The sequence below is a fragment of the Bubalus bubalis genome, chromosome 17 (assembly GCF_019923935.1).
Source record: "Bubalus bubalis isolate 160015118507 breed Murrah chromosome 17, NDDB_SH_1, whole genome shotgun sequence".
Lineage (NCBI taxonomy): Eukaryota > Metazoa > Chordata > Mammalia > Artiodactyla > Bovidae > Bubalus > Bubalus bubalis.
Window position 1 is genome coordinate 62,053,893 of NC_059173.1, and position 20,225 is coordinate 62,074,117.

At 42.0% G+C, this 20,225-nt stretch overlaps 1 protein-coding gene across 8 annotated transcripts in view; it reads left to right on the forward strand.

Annotated features, from left to right (window-relative positions):
* Positions 1 to 20,225, forward strand: part of ARHGAP10 (Rho GTPase activating protein 10) — a 385,067-nt gene that overhangs the window by 131,295 nt on the left and 233,547 nt on the right. For all 8 annotated transcript variants that reach the window (XM_045163178.1, XM_044930651.2, XM_044930650.2 and 5 more), the window contains one exon: positions 13,766 to 13,867. In XM_045163178.1, the coding sequence (XP_045019113.1) occupies positions 13,766 to 13,867 (102 nt within the window). The remainder of the gene's footprint in view (positions 1 to 13,765; positions 13,868 to 20,225) is intronic.

Sequence of the window (20,225 nt, forward strand, 5' to 3'; positions counted from 1 at the left end):
TATGGATTCAGTTCTTCAAGTGACCTGTTAACATACTAGACACTGCTTTTCGGCATAGTTTTCAATGAAGGGCTTTGTGTGTTGAGTGGAGGTCAGTAGGGATACCCCCAAAATTCTCAACCTAGGATTGTTTGCTGAGCTGCGCAAAGCTGCTCACTTGTAGCAGGACTCTGGGGGTCTGGCTTCACATTTCTGTCCTTGGGCAAGTAATTGGCTTTAGTTTCTTACTTGTAAAATGACAGACCAGGGATCTGACTGCTCTGCTTTGCAGTTTAATGATTCTGTTTTCTCCAGTCTTCTTAGACTATTTTGAAACTTGAATGTCTTGGTACTTTCTCTTTGAACATTTCATTGGCAGGCACTGAATGTAAACATTGGGTGGTGGTGGACAGATATTATATTATCGAAATGAAAAATGGATGTAACTTTATTAATAAATATATTTCCTTTCCATTTATTTACCGATCAGATTTTTAGAAATTTCTAGCCTCAGAATTTCTCTTGATTCCTTCTCCTCCACAAACCTACCCAGCTTCTCATGCTGCGGTCATTCAAGGTGTGGTTGACCCTTGAACAGCTCAGGTGTGGACTGTGTGGTTCTACTTGGATAGTTTTCACTAGTAAATACTATAGTGCTACAGGATTTGCAGTTGGTTGAATCCACGAATGTGTAACCTTGTATATTGAGGACCAGCTATAAGTTACACTTGGAATTTTGGCTGCTCCCGTGTTGATGTCCCTGACCTCCGAGTTGCTCAAGTCTCAGTTGTATAGTCTGCAAAGCAGTTTGCAAAAATAAATTGCCATATTAAATGATTTAATTATTTTAATGCTTTAGTCTACGTTTTGAGCTATTTAGTGGCCAAAATCTACCCTGAAATCCCATTTCTTTCTTTCTGTGTTCCTGGCTTCAGGTTTATGAAGGGTGTACCCTACACTCTTGTTCAGTACAGTGTGTGTGTTGGCTGTCAGTGATGGAGGCCCCATCATTGTGAGTCACTTCAGTTGTGTCCAACCCTGTGCGACCCCATAGACGGCAGCCCACCAGGCTCCTTCGTCCCTGGGATTCTCCAGGCAAGAACACTGGAGTAGGTTGCCATTTCCTTCTCCAATGCATGAAAGTGAAAGTGAAGTCGCTCAGTCCTGTCCGACTCTTAGTGACCCCTTGGACTGCAGCCTACCAGGCCTCTCCGTCCATGGGGTTTTCCAGGCAAGAGTACTGGAGTGGGGTGCCATTGCCTTCTCTGCTTGTTATAGTAAAAAGGGAAAGATAACTTTCTAGGTTATATAGTGACGTATACACATCTGTCTTTTTCATCATGTTGTTAAATCTTTAAGAGAAAAGACTATGCTTATTTATTTATTTTCCACTTCCCCCCATCTATTTTCCATGAAGTGATGGGGCCAGATGCCGTGATCTTAGTTTTCTGAATGTTGAGTTTTAAGCCAGCTTTTTCACTCTCCTCATTCACCCTCATCAAGAGATTCTTTAGTTTCTTTTCACTTTCTGCCATTAGAGAGGTATCATCTGCATATCTGAGGTTGTTGATATTTCTCCCAGCAATCTTGATTCCAGCTTGGGACTCATCCAGCCTGGCGTTTCGCACAATGTACTCTGCGTATAAGTTAAATAAGCAGTGTGACAATATTACAGTCTTAATGTGTTTCCCAGTTTTGAACCAGGCCGTTGTTCCATGACGGTTCTAAAGGTTGCTTCTTAACCTGCAAGGTTTCTCAGGAGGCAAGTAAGGTATGTGGTATTCCTATGTCTTTAGGCATTTTCCTCAGTTTGTTTGATCCGCACAGTCAAAGGCTTCCACCTAGTCAATAAAGCAGAAGTAGATGGGTTTTTTTGGAATTCCCTTGCTTTTTCTATGATCTGGCAGATGTTGGCAATTTGATCTCTGGTTCCTCTGCCTTTTCTAAATCCAGCTTGTATATCTGGAAGTTCTTAGTTCATGTTCTGTTGAAGCCTAGCTTGAAGGATTTTGAGCATTACCTTGCTAGCATGTGAAATGAACTAAGATCATGGCATCTGGTCCCATCAGTTCATGGCAAATAGATGGGGAAAAAGTGGAAACAATGGCAGATTTTATTTTCTTGGACTCGAAAATCACTGTAGATGGTGACTGCAGCCATGAAGTTAAAAGATGCTTGCTCCATGGAAGGAAAGCTATGACAAACCTAGACACCCATTTTAAAAAGCAGAGACATCACTTTGCCGACCATAGTTGAAGCTATGGTTTTTCCAGTAGTCATGTATGGATGTGAGAGTTGGACCCTAAAGAAGGCTGGGTGCTGAAGAATGGATGCTTTTGAATTGTGGTGCTTGAGGAGACTTTTGAGAGTCCCTTGGACAGTAAGGAGCTCAAACTAGTTAATCCTAAAGGAGATCAACCTTGAATATTCATTTGAAGGACTAATGTTGAAGCGCCAATACTTTGGCCACCTGATCCGAAGATCTGACTCAGTGGAAAAGACCTTAGTGCTGGGAAGGAAAGAGGACAAGAGGAGGAGAGAATGAGATGGTTGGATGGCATTACCAACTCAATGAACATGAATCTGAGCAAGCCGGGGAGACAGTGAAGGACAGGAAGCCTGGCGTGCTGCAGTTCATGGAGTCGCAGAGTTGGACACAACTTAGCAACTGAATAACAATGATTCCTTTGTTTTCTACCAATCTCCACTCTGACTGACTTTAAGTTATCTAATAAATAAACCAATTCTACCCTTAATTCTTGGCTTCTCAGGTGGCTTAGTGATAAAGAATCCGCCCAGCAATGCAGGAGATGCAGGAGACGTGGGTTCAATCCCTGGGTCGGGAACATCCTCTGGAGAAGGAAATGGCAGCCCACTCCAGTATTCTTGCCTGTGAAATCACATGGACACAAAAGGTGGACGCGAATGATCGACTAACACTTTCACTTTCACCCTTTATTCTAGAAGAACCAGGAAAGGGTTTATAATCTGGATATTTGATTTTCTCCATCTGTGCTTCCTAAACACCAATCAAGAGCAATCACATGTTCTTGCTCCATTGGTTTGTTTACTTACTTGGGATACTTAAAAAATAACTTTATTCTCTTAGCATGAAGATCTTTTTAGAAAGTACTGTGAAGCAGTTTTCATGTGGGGGAGAAAAAACAAAAGTCTTTAAAAGCTGGCTGCAGCAGAAGTTTTTGGATGTCCTTGTCAAAATGTTCATCTTCTCCTCCCTATCTGGAAAGGGTGCTACCCTTTGACTTTGCATGGAAGCTCTTTCAGTTCCCTGTGCTTCTGTCTCCAGTTTCCAGAATCCCAAGGACATGGGAACTTGTGGTTTTAATGTAATCGAAACTGCCAGGTGGCTTTTATAAATGGGATTTTTTAGGAGTCACTGGACCTTTCTTTTCTGCTGTTTTCTCTTCTGTTTGGATATGTTCTCCATCAGTCGTGTCTGTTTGAGCTTCAACTTCCATCCTGTAGGTTCTGCCACTTTTTCTCATGTGCTTGCCAGGTTCTCACCTCCGTGTAAAGAGACCCAATTCCCACTGCAGGATGCAGGTGGTTCTGTGCTGTGTCCCATCAGTTCGGAGTTTTCCTGTTGGCATCCCTCAGCTTTACGTCCTCTGGAACTCTTCTCCCTTCCCTAGAAGCTTGTCACTTATTCCCAAGCGTCTGCATACACTTTGTCGATAACCATTGCTCATTAACTGTTGGTTTATCCACAGCTAATACAGGCACCAGACAGCATCAGAGCCAAGTGCATTGTGTACAAACTCCAAGAAACACTAGAACTTGCTAAGGGTTACGTGGGGCGGTATCAGTGGGGAGAACTTAAAGGTGCTCTTTTCCTGAACGTGGCAGCATGCAAGTATCAAATGGATACAACAGAATGCTATGGATAATTTATAGAGCCTATTCAAACTCTGGGGCTTCCTGGTGGCTCAGTTGGTAGAGAATCTGCCTGCCAATGCAGGAGACCCGTATTCGATCCCTGGGTCAGGAAGGCCCCCTGGAGAAGGAAATGGCTACCCACTCCAGTATTCTTTCCCGGAGAATCCCAAAGACGGACGAGCCTGGTGAGCTACAGTCCATGGGGTCGCAAAAAAACAGACTCGACTGAAATGACTTAGCATGAAAAATTTCCTGTTTTATTCAATAGAATAAAAAAATTAACCTCAAGAGTTAAAAAATGTTTATATCATAAATTAAAACTTAGCAGCCCAGCCATTACCAGACTCTCACCTTTTTTCACGGAGAAGGGAATGGCACCCTACTCCAGTACTCTTGCTTGGAAAATCCCATGGGTGGGGGAGCCTGGTGGGCTGCAGTCCATGGGGTCTCTTAAGAGTCAGACATGGCTGAGCGACTTCACTTTCACTTTTCACTTTCATGCATTGGAGAAGGAAATGGCAACCCACTCCAGTGTTTTTGCCTGGAGAATCCCAGGGACGGGACAGCCTGGTGGGCTGCCGTCTGTGGGGTCGCACAGAGTCGGACACGACTGAAGCGATTTAGCAGCAGCACCTCTTTTCAAGGCTGTGTTTAGGGAATAAACATTGACTAGAAATAGACCTCCTGAGATTCTGTAAATGACTGCAAAATATAGGTAAGAAAACAAATCTGAATAATTTCTCAATTATGTTTGATAGAGGAGAAAAAGTGTGACTTAATCACACTTCTTTCATTTTAGTATTACAATAATAAAACCGCTTATCGGCCTATTTCAGTGGCACAGTATGAGATATACGGTAAGTATATCTGGGATATACATTAAGTCCCCTACTTATGAACCTTTAAGTTGGAAACTTTCCAAGATGTGAACGTGCGTTCCGTCAGCATGAGGCGTGAGTGAACTTGCAGCTTGCCCTCCATCTCATATTGCTGACGATCCTTCAGCACTACCATCTCCCACCTCCTCTGTCTCCTCTGGTCAGTAACAGTTCTTGCCTGTTCACTCCATGCCAGCCCCCGTATACCAGCCAGTGTCCTGTACTTCTGTGCTTTTCAAGATACTGCACTGTAAGATTAAAAATGTTTTTTTTAATTTCTGTTTGTTTTCTACATATTTTTTTGTGACAAGTATTACAAACTTATTACAGTACAGTACTGTTTAGCTGGTTGTGTTAGTTGGGTATCTAGGCTAACTTTGTTAGACTTAGGGACAAATTGGACTTAGGAGCATGTTCTTGGATAACAGCTCATTTGTTTGTAGGGGACTTACTGTACAGCTGTGAATTAAAACACTGTCCAGGCTTCAAGAAATCGGCAGGTCTGTGGGGAAGATGTTAAAAAATAAATAAATAAAAATGCACTGTGAAAAGTGCCCTAGGGCTTCCCTGGCGGCTCCGTGGTGGGGAGTCTGCCTGCCAGTGTAGGAGACCTGGGTTTCGATGCCTGATCAGGAAGGATCCCACGTGCCATGGAGCAGCCAAGCCCATGGGCCACAACTAACGAGCCTGTGCTCTCCAGCCCGGGAGCCAGAACTGCCGAAGCCTGAATGCTCTAGAGCCCTTGCTCCACAAGACAGGCCGCCACAGCGAGAAGCCTGTGTGCCGCAACTGGAGAGTAGCCCCCACTCGCGACAACTACAGAAAAACCCGTGTAGCGGAGAAGACCCAGAACAGCCAAACATAAATCAGTGCTAATAAATACAATGAAAAAAAAGTGCTCTAACAAGAGAAAGCATCAGTGCTCTGTATGGGTGGCCTGTCATCTCAGTTTGGGGCCTGATTGTCCCTTGTTTTGAATTGGCTTTCTGCCCCTTGAGTATCTCTGTGATTTGGGGCAAGTTACTTAAGGCCTCTAAGGCTCAGTTTCCTGATCTTTAAAATGGGACCCATCACACCTGTCCCCGAAGGTTATTGCAAGGCTTCGGAGTCTTTGATGGCATATTTCTGGGGTCTAGTGCAGGGCCTGGCATATACACGGTTGCAGTTGTTTTATGATCCCCTTTGTGACTTGCTTTGTATCGGCTTGCTAACAACAACTTCTTAGGTTTTACTCCACTCTTTGCCCACCAGGTTCAAGCACTGTGGCTTGTGACCCTCCTGGTCAGACCGTGCTCAGCTGGTGGATTGGTGACTTGGGAGCACGTGCTGAGGAGCCAGCAGGGGCAGGTTTTCAGTGTTGGTGCCTCTGCAGCCATAGGCTTCCACCTTCCTGTGTTCTCTGGCCATGTCCCCTGGGCATCTACCAGGTGCGGGGATAAAGGCTGACTTCTCAACGCTTTGGAGAGGCTGCAAGAGCTTAAAGGCAGGAGAGGGTGTGGGTTGGATAGGGCAAATGAACGTCGAGGAGGAGAGGTGACATTGGTACAGGAGTTGAGGGAAGGGCTGTTTCCCCACTGGAGAAGTCAAGGAGCGCTTCATGGAAGAGGTGGCATTTCACCTGGGTTGTGAGGTGTTGGTGGACCAACGGAGAAGAGTGGGGATTTCAGAACTCTGGTTGGCCTGGATATGCAGGAAGAAGTGCTCCTGCCAAGTGTGTTTCATGTGCTATGAGTTGCATTTCTTGTAAGTGTGGGCATTGCCGTTGTGCTAAGTCGCTTCAGGCGTGTCCGACTCTTTGTGATCCCATGGACTGTAACCTGCCAGGTTCCTCTGTTCATGGGATTTTCCAGACCAGACTACTGGAGTGGGTAGTCATTGCCTTGTCCAGAGGATCTTCTCAACCCAGGGATTGAACCCAGGTCTCCTGCTCTGCAGGTGGGTTCTTTACCATCTGAACCACCAGGGAAACCCACGTGTGGGCATTCCCCCTCCTTTTTATTTAAATAAAAAGAGAATTGGAATCTCTAGGAACGTATGTCAGCTCTTGTCTCGACTAGTTGGGCCTTACTGGTTGCTGTTCATAGTCTGAATAAAAGTCTTTTCATTTCCTCATCCTAGAAAATTTGTAAAATACCAGAAATACATAAAATGGAAAGTTACCTGGTAATTTAAAAATTTCCCCTTTTTCTAAGATGAAACAAAATATTCTAGTAAATGTGGATAGTTTACAAGTATTTGCAAACTTTTGTGAATTTTCTGTTTTCTTTACTAATTTTTCTGTGGAAGTGTAATGTATGCTTTGAGCAAAAAAATTGCTTCATAAAGAATATTTTATGTGTTAGGAATGTTAACTCCCTTTCTTCCATATTAATTGTATCTTTTCCCTGCCAGTTGTTGGGTTTTTGCCTTATTTATTGTATAGTTTTGATATCTTAAAGTTCTTATGGCTTCTTCCGTTTCCCTTTTCCTCATAAATTCCCTCTCTGTTCTGAGATCTGACGAAATGCTCTTTTTTGGTTTCGTTTTTTACTTGTGACTCTCTCAGTCCATCTGGAATTAATTTTGATTTGAGACATGGTTCTCTTTTTATTTCCAACTACTTAACCAGTTATACCACCCCATTAGTTGAATAATAGTTTTTTATTCCATGATTTGTTACGACACCTTTAAATATATATACTATATATATGTTTTTGGCTTCCCTGGTGGCTCAAGTGGTAAAGAATCTGCCTGCAATGTGGGAGACCCAGATTTGATCCCTGGGTCAGGAAGATCTGGAGGAGGGCATGGCAACCCACTCCAGGATCCTTTGCCTGGAGAATCCCATGCACAGAGGAGCCTGGTGGGCTACAGTCCATGAGGTCACAAAGACTCAGACAGGACTGAGCGATTAATGCTTTGACTTTTCTTTTCTTTCATATATATGTTTATTTCTAATATATTAAAAAAAACCTGAGTGTTTCTTAGATTTAAAAATTTCTCTTCCATTTACATAGTGTACATCTTATTTGACTGGTTATTCTGTTTTAAGTAGCAGCAGTTCTTCACTGTTTTTTATTTTTTGCACATGTGATTTTATAACAGATTACAAACTGACTTCCCATGAGCCATCTTTAACTTGTAAACATTTTGTTTGGCTTACTCATGTTTGGCTTACTGAAGTTGAATGCTTCTATGAAGATCTATAAAACCTTCTAGAACTACCACCCAAAAAAGATGTCCTCTTCATCATAGGGGACTGGAATGCAAAAGTAGGAAGTTAAGAAATACCTGGAGTAACAGGCAGATCTGGTCTTGGAGTACAAAATGAAGCAGGGCAAAGGCTAACCGAGTTTTTCCAAGAGAAGCACTGGTCATAGAAAACACCCTCTTCCAACAACACAAGAGAAGACTCTACACATGGACATCACCAGATGGTCAATACCAAAATCAGATTGATTATATTCTTTGCAGCCAAAGATGGAGAAGCTCTATACAGTCAGCAAAAACAAGACCAGGAGCTGACTGTGGCTCAGACCATGAACTCCTTATTGCCAAATTCAGACTTAAATTGAAGAATGTAGGGAACACCACTAGACCATTCAGGTATGACCTAAATCAAATCCCTTATGATTATACAGTGGAAGTGAGAAATAGATTTAAGGGCCTAGATCTGATAGATAGAGTGCCTGATGAACTATGGATGGAGGTTTGTGACATTGTACAGGAGGCAGTGATCAGGACCATCCCCAAGAAAAAGAAATGGAAAAGGCAAAATGATTGTCTGAGGAGGGCTTACAAATAGCTGAGAAAAGAAGAAAAGTGAAAGGCAAAGGAGAGAAGGAAAGATATAAACATCTGAATGCAGAGTTCCAAAGAATAGCGAGGAGAGATAAGAGAGCCTTCCTCAGTGGTCAGTGCAAAGAAATAGAAGAAAACAATAGAATGGGAAAGACTAGAGATCTCTTCAAGAAAATTAGAGATACCAAGGGAACATTTCATGCAAAGATGGGCTCAATAAAGGACAGGTATAGTATGGACCTAACAGAAGCAGAAGATATTAAGAAGATGTGGCAAGAATACACAGAAGAACTATGCAAAAAAGATCTTCATGACCCAGATAACCATGATTGTGTAATCACTCACCTAGAGCCAGGCATCCTGGAATGCGAAGTCAAGTGGGCCTTAGGAAGCATCACTGTGAACAAAGCTAGTGGAGGTGATGGAATTCTAGTTGAGCTATTTCAAATCCTGAAAGATGATGCTGTGAAAGAGCTACACTCAATATGCCAGCAAATTTGGAAAACTCATCAGTGGCCACAGGACTGGAAAAGGTCAGTTTTCATTCCAATCCCAAAGAAAGGCAATGCCAAAGAATGCTCAAACTACCACACAATTGCACTCATCTCACATGCTAGCAAAGTAATGCTCAAAATTGTCCAAGCCAGGCTTCAATATTACGTGAACTGTAAGCTTCCAGATGTTCAAGCTGGTTTTATTTTATTTATTTATTTGTTTTTTTAATTTTAAATGTTTATTAATGTTATTGTAAAGTTCTCTGAAAGCAAGTAGTGTCACTAAATAAACAAGCTGGTTTTAGAAAAGGCAGAGGAACCAGAGATCAAATTGCCAACATTGGTTGGATCATTGAAAAACAAGAGAATTTCAGAAAAACATCTACTTCTGCTGTTTGATTATGTGAAAGCCTTTGACTGTGTAGATCACAACAAATGAGAAAATTCTGAAAGAGATGGGAATACCAGACCACCTTACCTGCCTCCTGAGAAATCTGTATGCAGGTCAAGAAGAAACAGTTAGAGCTGGACATGGAACAGCAGACTGGTTCCAAATCAGGAAAGGAGTACATCAATGCTGTATATTGTCACACTGCTCATTTAACTTATTTAATCTCTGAGTACATCATGAGAAACGCTGGGCTGGAAGAAGCACAAGCTGGAATCAAGATTGCCGGGAGAAATATCAATAACCTCAGATATGCAGATGACACCACTCTTATGGCAGAAAGTGAAGAGGAACTGAAGACCCTCTTGATGAAAGTGAAAGAAGAGAGTGAAAAAGTTGGCTTAAAGCTCAACATTGAGAATACTGAGATCATGGCATCCAATCCCATCACTTCATGGCAAATAGATGGGAAACAATGGTGACAGACTTTATTTTCTTGAGCTCCAAAATCTCTGCAGATGGTGACTGCTGCCATTAAATTAAAAGATGCTTGCTCATTGGAAGAAAAGCTATGACCAACCTAGACAGCATATTAAAAAGCAGAGATGTTACTTTGCTGACAAAGGCCTGTCTAGTCAAAGCTATGCTTTTTCCAGTAGTCATGTGTGAATGTGAGAGCTGGACCATAAAGAAAGCTGAACACCACAGAATTGATGCTTTTGAAATGTGTTGTAGAAGACTCTTGAGAGTCCCTTGTGCTGCAGGGAGATAAACCAGTCAATCCTAAAGGAAATCAGTCCTGAATAATCATTGGAAGGATTGATACTGATACTCCAATACTTCGGCCACCTGATGTGAAGAACTGGCTCATTGGAAAAGACCCTGATTTTGGGAAAGATTAAAGGCAGGAGGAGAAGGGGATGACAGAGGATGAGCTGGTTGGATGGCATTACCGACTTGTTGGACATGAGTTTGAACAATCTCTGGGAGTTGGTGAAGAACTGGGAAGCTTCACGTGCTGCAGTCCATGGGGTTGCAAAGAGTTGGACAGGACTGAGCGACTTAACTGACTCTTGTTAAACCTAAAACATAAGTTTTTTTTTTTTGTCACCGTTTAAAAATCATTGAGTCTTCCAGCTGTTCTAGAAATATCAGTGGAGCGGCCTAAATACTGGGCTTATAGTTCCACATGGCAAAAGTCTGCTGGGGGTCTGTCATGGCTGCCTGCCTCTCTCTGTAATACAGATGTGGGCTGGCTGGCGAGCCCTTGCCTCCACTTTTCCTTACTTTACTTCCAGCTTGACCCAGACTCACTGGAGTAATGCTGTTTCAAAAACAGTTTTCACTGTAATAATTTGATCCTTGATAGAGCCTTTTGTGTCATATTACTCTATTTTAGTTTTTTATTGGAGTATGATTGCTTTACAGTGTTTTGTTTGTTTCTGCTGTACAGCATTATGAATCAGCTATATGTATACCCATATCCCCTTTCTGGTGCCCCTCCCTCCCCTCTCTAGGTCATCACAGAGCGCCAGGCTGGGCTCCCTGAGTTATACGGCAGCTCCCACAAGCTGTCTGTTTTATATATGGTAGTGTATACATTTCAGTGCTACTTTCTTAATTTGTCCCACCCTCTCCTTCCTTATCTGTCTCCACAAGTCTTTTCTCTATGTCTGCACCTCTATTCCTGACCTGCAAACAGGTTCATCAATATTTATTTTTCTAGATTCCACATATATGTGTTAATATCCAATATTTGTTTTTCTGACTTACTTCAGTCTGTATCACTTCAACTGACTCAATTTTGTTCCCTTTTATGGCTCATTTATTTTATATTTGTGTGTGTGTGTGTGTATGTATATATACATGTACATATATATATATGTATACATCCATATGTGTATATGTATCCTATATTGCAATGTTGAAGAAAAGACTCTGTTCTTTATTGAATGCTACTTAAACACAGCCCCTTTTAAACTTCAGAATTAAGTGCCCAAAGTCATATGAGTACAGAGAAACAGAATATTCTATAGAGACACTGAGAAAAAAATGCAAGGAGAGACAATTATCTGAGTCTTCAGATTCAAAACAAAACACAGCAGCATTTGTATAGTATCATACCAAAGATGAACAAGTGTATTTTCACTCAAATTGGTGGGCGTGATGTTGTTTCTTGGCTAGATTCTTTCTTCACAGAGGCTTGATAGCACCATTTTCTTTCATTCCGGACTTAACCCACGTCCTCATTTACATACCCCACTATTTCCGCATGTGCTGGGTGTTTTGACTGCTGACTGTGGCATCGTTGCTTCCTTTGTCCCCTTCTGTGATTCAGATGAAATCAAAGGAGTAAACACGTTTTCAGTATTCTCTGAATACTCATCTGCAAAGATAGTAAGCATTTTTAACCACACGATGTTGTGTTGCCGTAAACTTGTGGTAAACGCAGCTGTGTTACCTCCATTCCCGTCTGGTTTTAAACCTGAGAAACTGATGCTCAGAGAAGGCTGTGACCCCGGGGGCAGAGCCACAGGGTCATAGTGGCCACTGGAACCTGCGTCTTCTGACACCTAATCCAGTGCACACTCTACCGTATGAACTTGTAAAAATAGTGGAGGTTTTAAAGTGGTGGCCATATGTTCCATTTAGTTTATTTTCTGATAGTCATTAAGATCGTTCAGTAAGTGCGTCATAATAAAAAGCAGAAAAGAGAGAGTAACCATGTAATATTAATGCCTTAAGTGTAAAAAAAAAGTTGTAAATTAAACCTAGGGCATACAGGAAAAAAATGCTTCCATTTTAGTGAAAGTTTGACCATTCTCATGTACGGTAGGATTACAGAATTTTAGGACTGGTTCTAAGAATGAACTAGGACAAAACTGAATTCCTGATTTTTTTTTTTTTCCTAATATTTTAGGTTGTATGACAGTATTTTTTTTTTTGGCCACACCACACAAGGGCATGTGGGGGCTGTGTGAGGTGTTAGTTCCCAGACTGGGGATGGAAGCCTCACAAGTGTGGAGTCCTACCTAGCCACTGGACCACCAAGGAAGTACCCTGATCTTTTAAACAGAACAACTAAGGTTTTATACTGTTAAGTGTTCCGTTTTGTTTTTGCCCTTGAAGATGTGCGGCTAGTTGGTAATTAAACTTGAGGTAGAAATGGGAAGAAGTGTCAGTTCTGAGTCTTGTGCCTTCGTCAGCGTGGGGGTTAATTCAGCCTTTGGGTGAGCGGGCAGAGCTTCATTCCCAGTGTCTCACACGGTCTGTAGTCCCGTGGAGTGAAAAAAATGATGATAAATGCAGAGAAATACAATTTTTGTGCTTTATTTACCCCTTTGCTTAATAGGAAGATCATGCCAGAAAATGCCGGGACAGTTCATTATTTTTGACTTCATAAAATAGAAGCTGGAAAATAGGGAAGGGAATGTTCCTTTCTAGGAGGCCTTGGAGAGTTGGGAGAGTCTGACGTTAATAGAAACATTTTGACAGCAGGAGAACATCACGTGAGCTCATTGGTGCTCAGAAATGTTTATGAAAAATCTACTTATGTTGGCAGGCAGTTTTAGGGGAGGTTGTCTCCGCCATATTAAAAAAAAATTGGTTCCTTGTTTTCTCTAAAAGCTACTCTAGCAAAAGGAAAACAAATACTATTTCTTGGCAGTGCTTGAGAAATGTTTCTAATGTTAACCAAAGGATCTCAGTAGAAGTATGTCAGTATTATTTTAGGCCCTGTGGACCTATTGATAAATATTCTAGACAGTGTTATAGAAATCACTGCTGAAATTTGGCTAAGTAGTTGACATTTCTGATCAGAGGATTTTATTGTTATATTTATACTAGACAATTAGGGAAGATTTTTTTCCCCAAGATATGTGTTTTTTTTTCCCCCCTCCTCCTAATGGCGATTGTAAATAATTTTTAAACGTAGATCAAAACTTACTCAGTTTTATGTGAATTCCATTTATATGCCAAAATCTGTATCAAGTTTGCTTTTTTAAGCTTTATGGTCTTATTATGTTTTCATCCTAAAATTTTTTTTTTAATGGACAAGTGAATGGCATTAATTCCAAACACAGATAGGTATGAGGGATTGAAACTAACAGGCTAGGAAAAAAGTTCATTAAAGGAAAAAGCGAAAAGGTAAGTGGCTCTCCAGTCCTAACGCTGTCTTGATGAATAAACAGTGGCCTGGCTGCAGATAGATTTTCCAGATAACTTTTTCACACTTCATGGTACTTTCTTTTTGGATATTTTTCGTATTTTGATCTTCCTAGTAGATTGACTGTATACGCCTTCCCCCCCCTCTGTTTAATCATACTTGTCTATGTTTTTCTTATTTGTAGGAAGAAAAAAAGAAGTTTGACAAAGAGACTGAAAGGAACTATAGCCTAATTGATAAACATTTGAATTTATCAGCAAAAAAGAAAGACTCACATTTACAAGAGGTATTGTTTTTATTTTTCTTTTAACTTGTTTGTAAGATTTAATAATCAGTGCATGTCTTTTTTTAAATGAGCTTTTCTTTTGAAAATGTTTCATCTAGGTTTATTAGAGATGGAAAAAATGACTAGGTATCACCATAAATTTTAAAAAAAAAGCTCTTTTGGAATAAGACATAATAAGATCTCATAGAGTGATTAATGCAGTGTGGGTTCAGAGTATTAGAAATTTTGGTTCTGAGTGTATTTTCCCAGGAACAACCATTTTGACTAGGATAACTGAGAAAAGATATATTATTTTCAGGAATAGGTTATTAATTAACTTTCAAGATGTGTTGAAAAAGTGAATTGAATAAGCTCCTATACCATTTGGCTTTTATGTGAGGGCAGAATTAATCTTACCTAACACTGAAGATTCAGGAGTTTTTCAGCTTCTTTGGAAAGAGAGCATCTGTTTTACTTGTGTTAATAGACTTGTTTCTTTTGGAGGGAGCCATATGTAAGGAGAAAGGAATTTATATCTTCTGTCTCGTTTTCGCTTTCTGTTTTTTTCTAAATTCCCTGCCACTTGTTTTTCCTCACTCACACCCTTGAATGGTAATTCAGTTGTTTACAATTTGGAACATATGCTCTCCTTAAACATAATGCTGTTTTCAGTTGTAAAGATCTTGACTCATCCTGCAGAAGTGTGACTTCTTCCCCGTGCATTTGTTTATTTTTAAACACATAAGGGATCCAGGCGTAAGGTACCACTACAATAGACACTTGGTGAAGTATCATCAAAATGACAGTGTTGTAGAGGAAACCTGGGTTGTGTTGAAATGTTACAGATTTAGTTGCAAATGCTGTGTGTATGTGTGTGGTTATGTTGACATGAACCACATGTCGCATCTTCTTTTGTCTCTGTAATGTGATTGGCCGATGTTTACATGGTGTTTGGTGGTCTGTAGAAGTGAAAGGCCCTTTTGTACCGTCTAATCCTGACTACAGTACTGTTTGCAGGCGGGCCTGCATTCTCTCGTTTTCCATATTGTGCAGAAAGCCATGCAGTTGCTACACGTGCTCCCTCACCTCCTGCCCTCTGGCAGTTTTGAAGGGACAGCTGTTGCTCGTAGAGGCTCTCTTTATGTCAGCAGTTTTCCACTTCCTGTTCTACTTGATCTCTGTTTCCAGGTATCCTGATGGGATTTCCATGCCCCAACTCAATTTCCATCTCCACCTCACTCTCTAATTAGATATCATTCTACCTGTTGCTAGGGCAAAATCTGTAACGTCATCCTTGGCCTTTTCTCTCTCAGCCCATCTACTCAGCCTAGGTCTTCTTCAACTTCAGGATATTCTCAGAATGTGGCCAGTTCTCCTAGCCTGCAAACCTGTCACTCTGGCTCAGGTGGTGGGCATTTCTCACATAGATGACTATAGAAGCCTCCCTGCTTTTTACTCAGGGATCCCTACAGTTTATTTTCGTCTTCAAGTCATTTTGCATTCATTTATGCGTATATGCATGCAGCTTTCTCTGTGGCTCAGACTGTAAAGAATCTGCCTGCAGTGCAGGAGACCCTGGTTGGATCCTTGGGTCTTGAAGATCCCCTGCAGAAGGGAATGGCTCCCCAGTCCAGTATTCTTGCCTGGGAAATCCCATGGACAGAGGAGCCTGGGTGGACTACAGTCCTGGGACTGACTCAAGGAGTCAGACATGACTGAGTGACTAACACTTTCACTCTTTCTTTATGCATATGTGCATGCATGTTACTCTGTAATGACAACACAGCGATCGAACCCATGTTCCCTGCATTGGGAACATGGACTCCCAAGCCCTAGACTGCCAGGGAAGTCCTCTATATGGCAGCAGAGTCAGCCTTTGTCTTGCTCTTCTTCTCCAAATGCTCCTAGAAGCTCCGTCAGAGGCCCCCAGTCCACTCCGCCTTCTCTCACCCCACATGGCGGCCTCATTCTGGCTTGGCTCCATGGCTTAGGGCCTCAGTGTTCGTCCTTCTGCCAGATCCGCATGACTCACTTCTGCAAATAGTCTTCCAGATAGTCTCCTCTCAGACTTCCCCTGAGTGGAGATGTTTTATCTTATTTAGGGTGCCTCATTTGACTCATTACGTATTCAGGTGTGGGCTTTCCAGGTGGTTCAGTGGTAAAGAATCTACCTGTAAATGCAAGAGGCATGAGAGATTCAGGTTCGATCCCTGGATCAGGAAGATCCCCTGGCGTAGGAAGTGGCAACCACCTCCCATATTCTTGCCTAGAAAATTCCATGGACAGAGGAGCCTGGGGGGCCACAGTCCATGGGGTCACAAAGGGCTGGACCCGACTGAGCACACACGGTACATTCGGGTCTCATGGCTTCTTTCCCTGGGATGTCCGCTCCTTGCAGGCAACAGCCTAGTTCTCTTCAGCACTCTGTCCACAGTGCCTAGAATAAGACCTGTCGGGGAGCAGGCACTAATAAATACTTACTGAATGAACTAGTGTGCAGATTATGAGCTAGACATTCAACAATTTCATCATTCCCAAAGATAATTAAACATTACATTGGAAATTTGAAGAGACCCTCAAGATGAATCATTTTAGTTTTCACTTAAATTATATATTCTTGGGTCTTCTCTGGTGCTCCATGGTTAAAAGACTCTATGCTTTCCATGCAGGGGGCATGGGTTCAATCCCTGGTTGGGCATCTAAGATCCCACATGCTGAGTGGCATGACCGAAAGATTTAAAAAAATTACATTTTCTTTGCTGTTTTGATTTGTGTGCTCCTTTCAAATGTACAGAACCCCACTTGACCGAGCTTTCTGTTGCAAGAGTGAATTCCTTCAGGATGGGGATGCTCCTTAAAGGAAAGAAGGTTAGATGTGGCTTTGGCCACTTCTGGCGGTGGCTAATGCGTTGCTGATCTTCAGTAAATTGAGTTGAGGTGCTTGAGAGATTTATAAAGGTTGCTGAGAGTGGTACTGAACAAAGGCGTATGTCCTTGTTATCAGCTATTCTTTCCTCTGGTTTCCAGTGAAAATCACAGGAGAAAATTGTGGCCGACAGCAGGCTGGCAGTTTTGGTTTATTTATTTTGGTTTATTCTCGCTCTGTATTGAACAGACACTAGCTTCTGCTCCATCACACCCCCAAATTCTCAATATTACTGTCTGTACTAGAACAGTAATTGGATATTTGAGAAAACTCTTCGACTGCTGATATTTGAACTATATTTTTGTTTCCTTATGGCAGCTAAAAATTAGCACTTGCCATCTGCCTCTTTAGATTAAATTCACTAGGCCACCTCTGAGGACCTGCTCCCAGGCTATATTCCACATTGTGCCCCCATTAAAACTTGACTCACAACTCTCACATCGTGCATTTTTTTTTTCAGTTGAGTACTCAGATAATTATATTTCCATAAGTATGACCAGAGAAATAGATCCCCTGAAGATCTTTGTGTGAGGGATCTATTCCTGCTATGTGTATTTACAGCAGGCATGGTCAGAAGTGAAATTGATAATCTATTTGAAGTTATATGTTTAAAAAAATGACTTTTGCTTGGTATAGTAAAAAGTATAGTCCAGTTGTGTGTTTTCAGTTGCCACCAAGCAATGATCTCAGTTCTGGCACTACCTGGAAATAGCATCAGATCCTGCAGGTTAAAGGCTCAATCCTACAAGACTGCCCTACTGATGACTGGCAGATGCCAGCTATTATATATAGAATGGGTAAACAACAAGGCCCTATTCAGTATCCAGTAATAAACCATAATGGAAAAGAATTTATATGTGTAACCAAATCACTTTGTTGTACAGCAGAAGCTGACACATTGTAAATCAACTGTACTTCAATTAAAAAAAAAAGACTGCCCCAATTCTAACACCAAATCCTGGTGTGCTTCTGATTAACTGACTACAAAGAAAAGGTTCCTGTGACCCCCTCTTCCTTGGGTTTGATTGATTTGCTAGGGCAACTCACAGAACTAGGCAACATTTACTTAAGTTTACCAGCTTATTATAAAAGGTAATCTAGGGGATTCAGATGAGCAGCCAAGAGGAAGAGGTGCACAGGACTGGGTCCAGAAGGGTCCCAGGTGCAGAAACTTCTGACCGTGTGGAGCTGGGGTGTGTCACTGTTCAGGCAAGTGGATGGATTTACTCATGACCTGAAATGAATAGTCTGCCAGATATTTCTCCAGTAAAGATGGGTTTATTCAGGATCAGAAGAGAGTTGCTGTTTGGGGCCTCGCAGCCATGGTGAGCCGAGGGCACGTTCCCACCTGATGCATGAAGGAGACCCCCTTGATTGTGAGGGACAGGGAGTTGAGAGGCTATAGTAAACAGAGGCCATGGCTTTTCTTGGGCTGAGTCCTGGCCAGGCGAGAAGAGTCATCTTCCTTCTTTCTCTTGGGCTCTGTTGTCGTTGGAAGCCATGAGTGCTCCCACTCTGGTGACCCAGCTCTGTTTAATTGAGTTTTCTGTTTACTGATTTTTTACATTGCTAACCTGGAAGCTTATGAACCCGTGTTCAAGAGTTGCTACAGAACTTAATCTGTAGTGCTTCTCCCTTCCTGAGGGCCAGTGGGTGGGGCCAAGGTTCTAACCTTCTGATCAGTGCAGCCTTGGGGCCCCCCAAAGTCACCTTATTAGCACAAACAGGAGTGTTCTCACTCAGGGCTCCTTACAAATGACAGCAGGCACTTCCCTCAGTCAGGAAATTCCAAGGGTTTTAGGAGATTTGTGCCAGGAACCTGGGACAAAGACCAAATACATTTCTTCTTATACCACTCATATAGTGATTGCCTTTTAGATGGAGTCAGTAAAGGACTGTGCTGCTGGGTATAATTTGAATGTCTGTGGTGGTGGCGTAAATGATGGGTTATCTACAATCCCAGGGATTCTGGTGATAAGATATCTCCGTGCCTGGCACAGCAGTTCTGAACACTCAGAACATTAGGAGGCTGTGAATAGAAGCTGAGCAGCAATACAGGAGCACAACCAGGAGAGAGAATCCACTCAAAAAAAAAAAAAAAAAAAGAAAACGACCTTGGTAAATCTGATCCTGGTGAAATTTTCTTAAAAGGCATCTCCCATTAACAATAACATGAAAGATTCACCCTTAAATCCCCCATAGCTCCATTTTAGTAAATACTCAACACACTTGCATTGTTTTTCCTGGGAGTTGTGCCTGTTAACTGCTGGTGGCTGAGCTCAATCTCTGGTCATTAGAGACATAAAAAAATCATAATTTCTATGAGTATTAGGTAGAAAATTTGGCTGAATAAGAAACATTTTGACTTAGTCATGTTGGCTAAACAAGTAGTCACAATCTGAAAGTAGAGTTCTTTTTTCACTGGAAATGAGGATTTCCAGAAGGAGAGAGCATCTCAAAGTGATCCCAAGAGACTGCTCCAAGGAGGCAGGGAAGGGAGTCAGGATATATAGAAGTTTGTAGCAAGGTGGGGGTGGCGGGAGGCAGTTTCTTAATTAAGGAAAGCCAGATATCTCAAGGAATTTAGCATTCTTATATGTATGTTGTTTTTCAGCTGCTAAGTTGTGTCTGATTCTTTGCAACCCTATGGAATGCAGCAAGCCAGGTTTCCCTGTCCTTCACCATCTCCCAGAGCTTGTTCAAACTCGTGTCCATTGAGTTGGTGATGCTATCCAGCCGGCTCGTCCTCTGTCGTCCCCTTCTCCTCCTGTCTTCAATATTTCCCAGCATCAGGGTCTTTTCAAATGAGTCAGCTCTTCACATCAGGTGGCCAAAGTATTGGAGTTTCAGCTTCAGCAGCAATCCTCCCAATGAATATTCAGGGTTGATTTCCTTTAGGATGGACTGGTTTGATCTCCTTGCAGTCCAAGGGACTCTCAAGAGCCTTCTCCAGCACCACAGATCGCATGGATCACAGCCTTGGCTTCTATGGGTGGGAAGATGCAAGTGTTTGCACCCATTTAATTCATTCCTTTCATGCGCCTCTCAGCTGTCTGGGGCCGAATCCTGCTTCTTGATTGTTCATACCCTTAGTGTTTACCATATGTGTGTGTGTTAGTCACTCAGTCGTGTCCAACTCTTTGCGACCCCACAAACTGTAGCCCACCAGGCTCCTCTATCCATGGAATTCTCCAGGCAAGAATACTGGGGTGGGATTCTCCAGGCAATGTTTACCATAACAGGTGGAGAATGTGACGGATGGCTGCCTCCTATGCTTTCTTGGCATCCCCCCAAGCCCCTCAGCATACTTAGCTGATGGCTGGTTCATAGCTGGTATTGTTTTCCTGGGCTCAGAAATTTACATTTGAAAGGCTGATGTTTACACATACAGCAGAAAATATTTCATTTCAAAGAAAGACACATTTATTATATTTAAACATTAATTAAAAAATG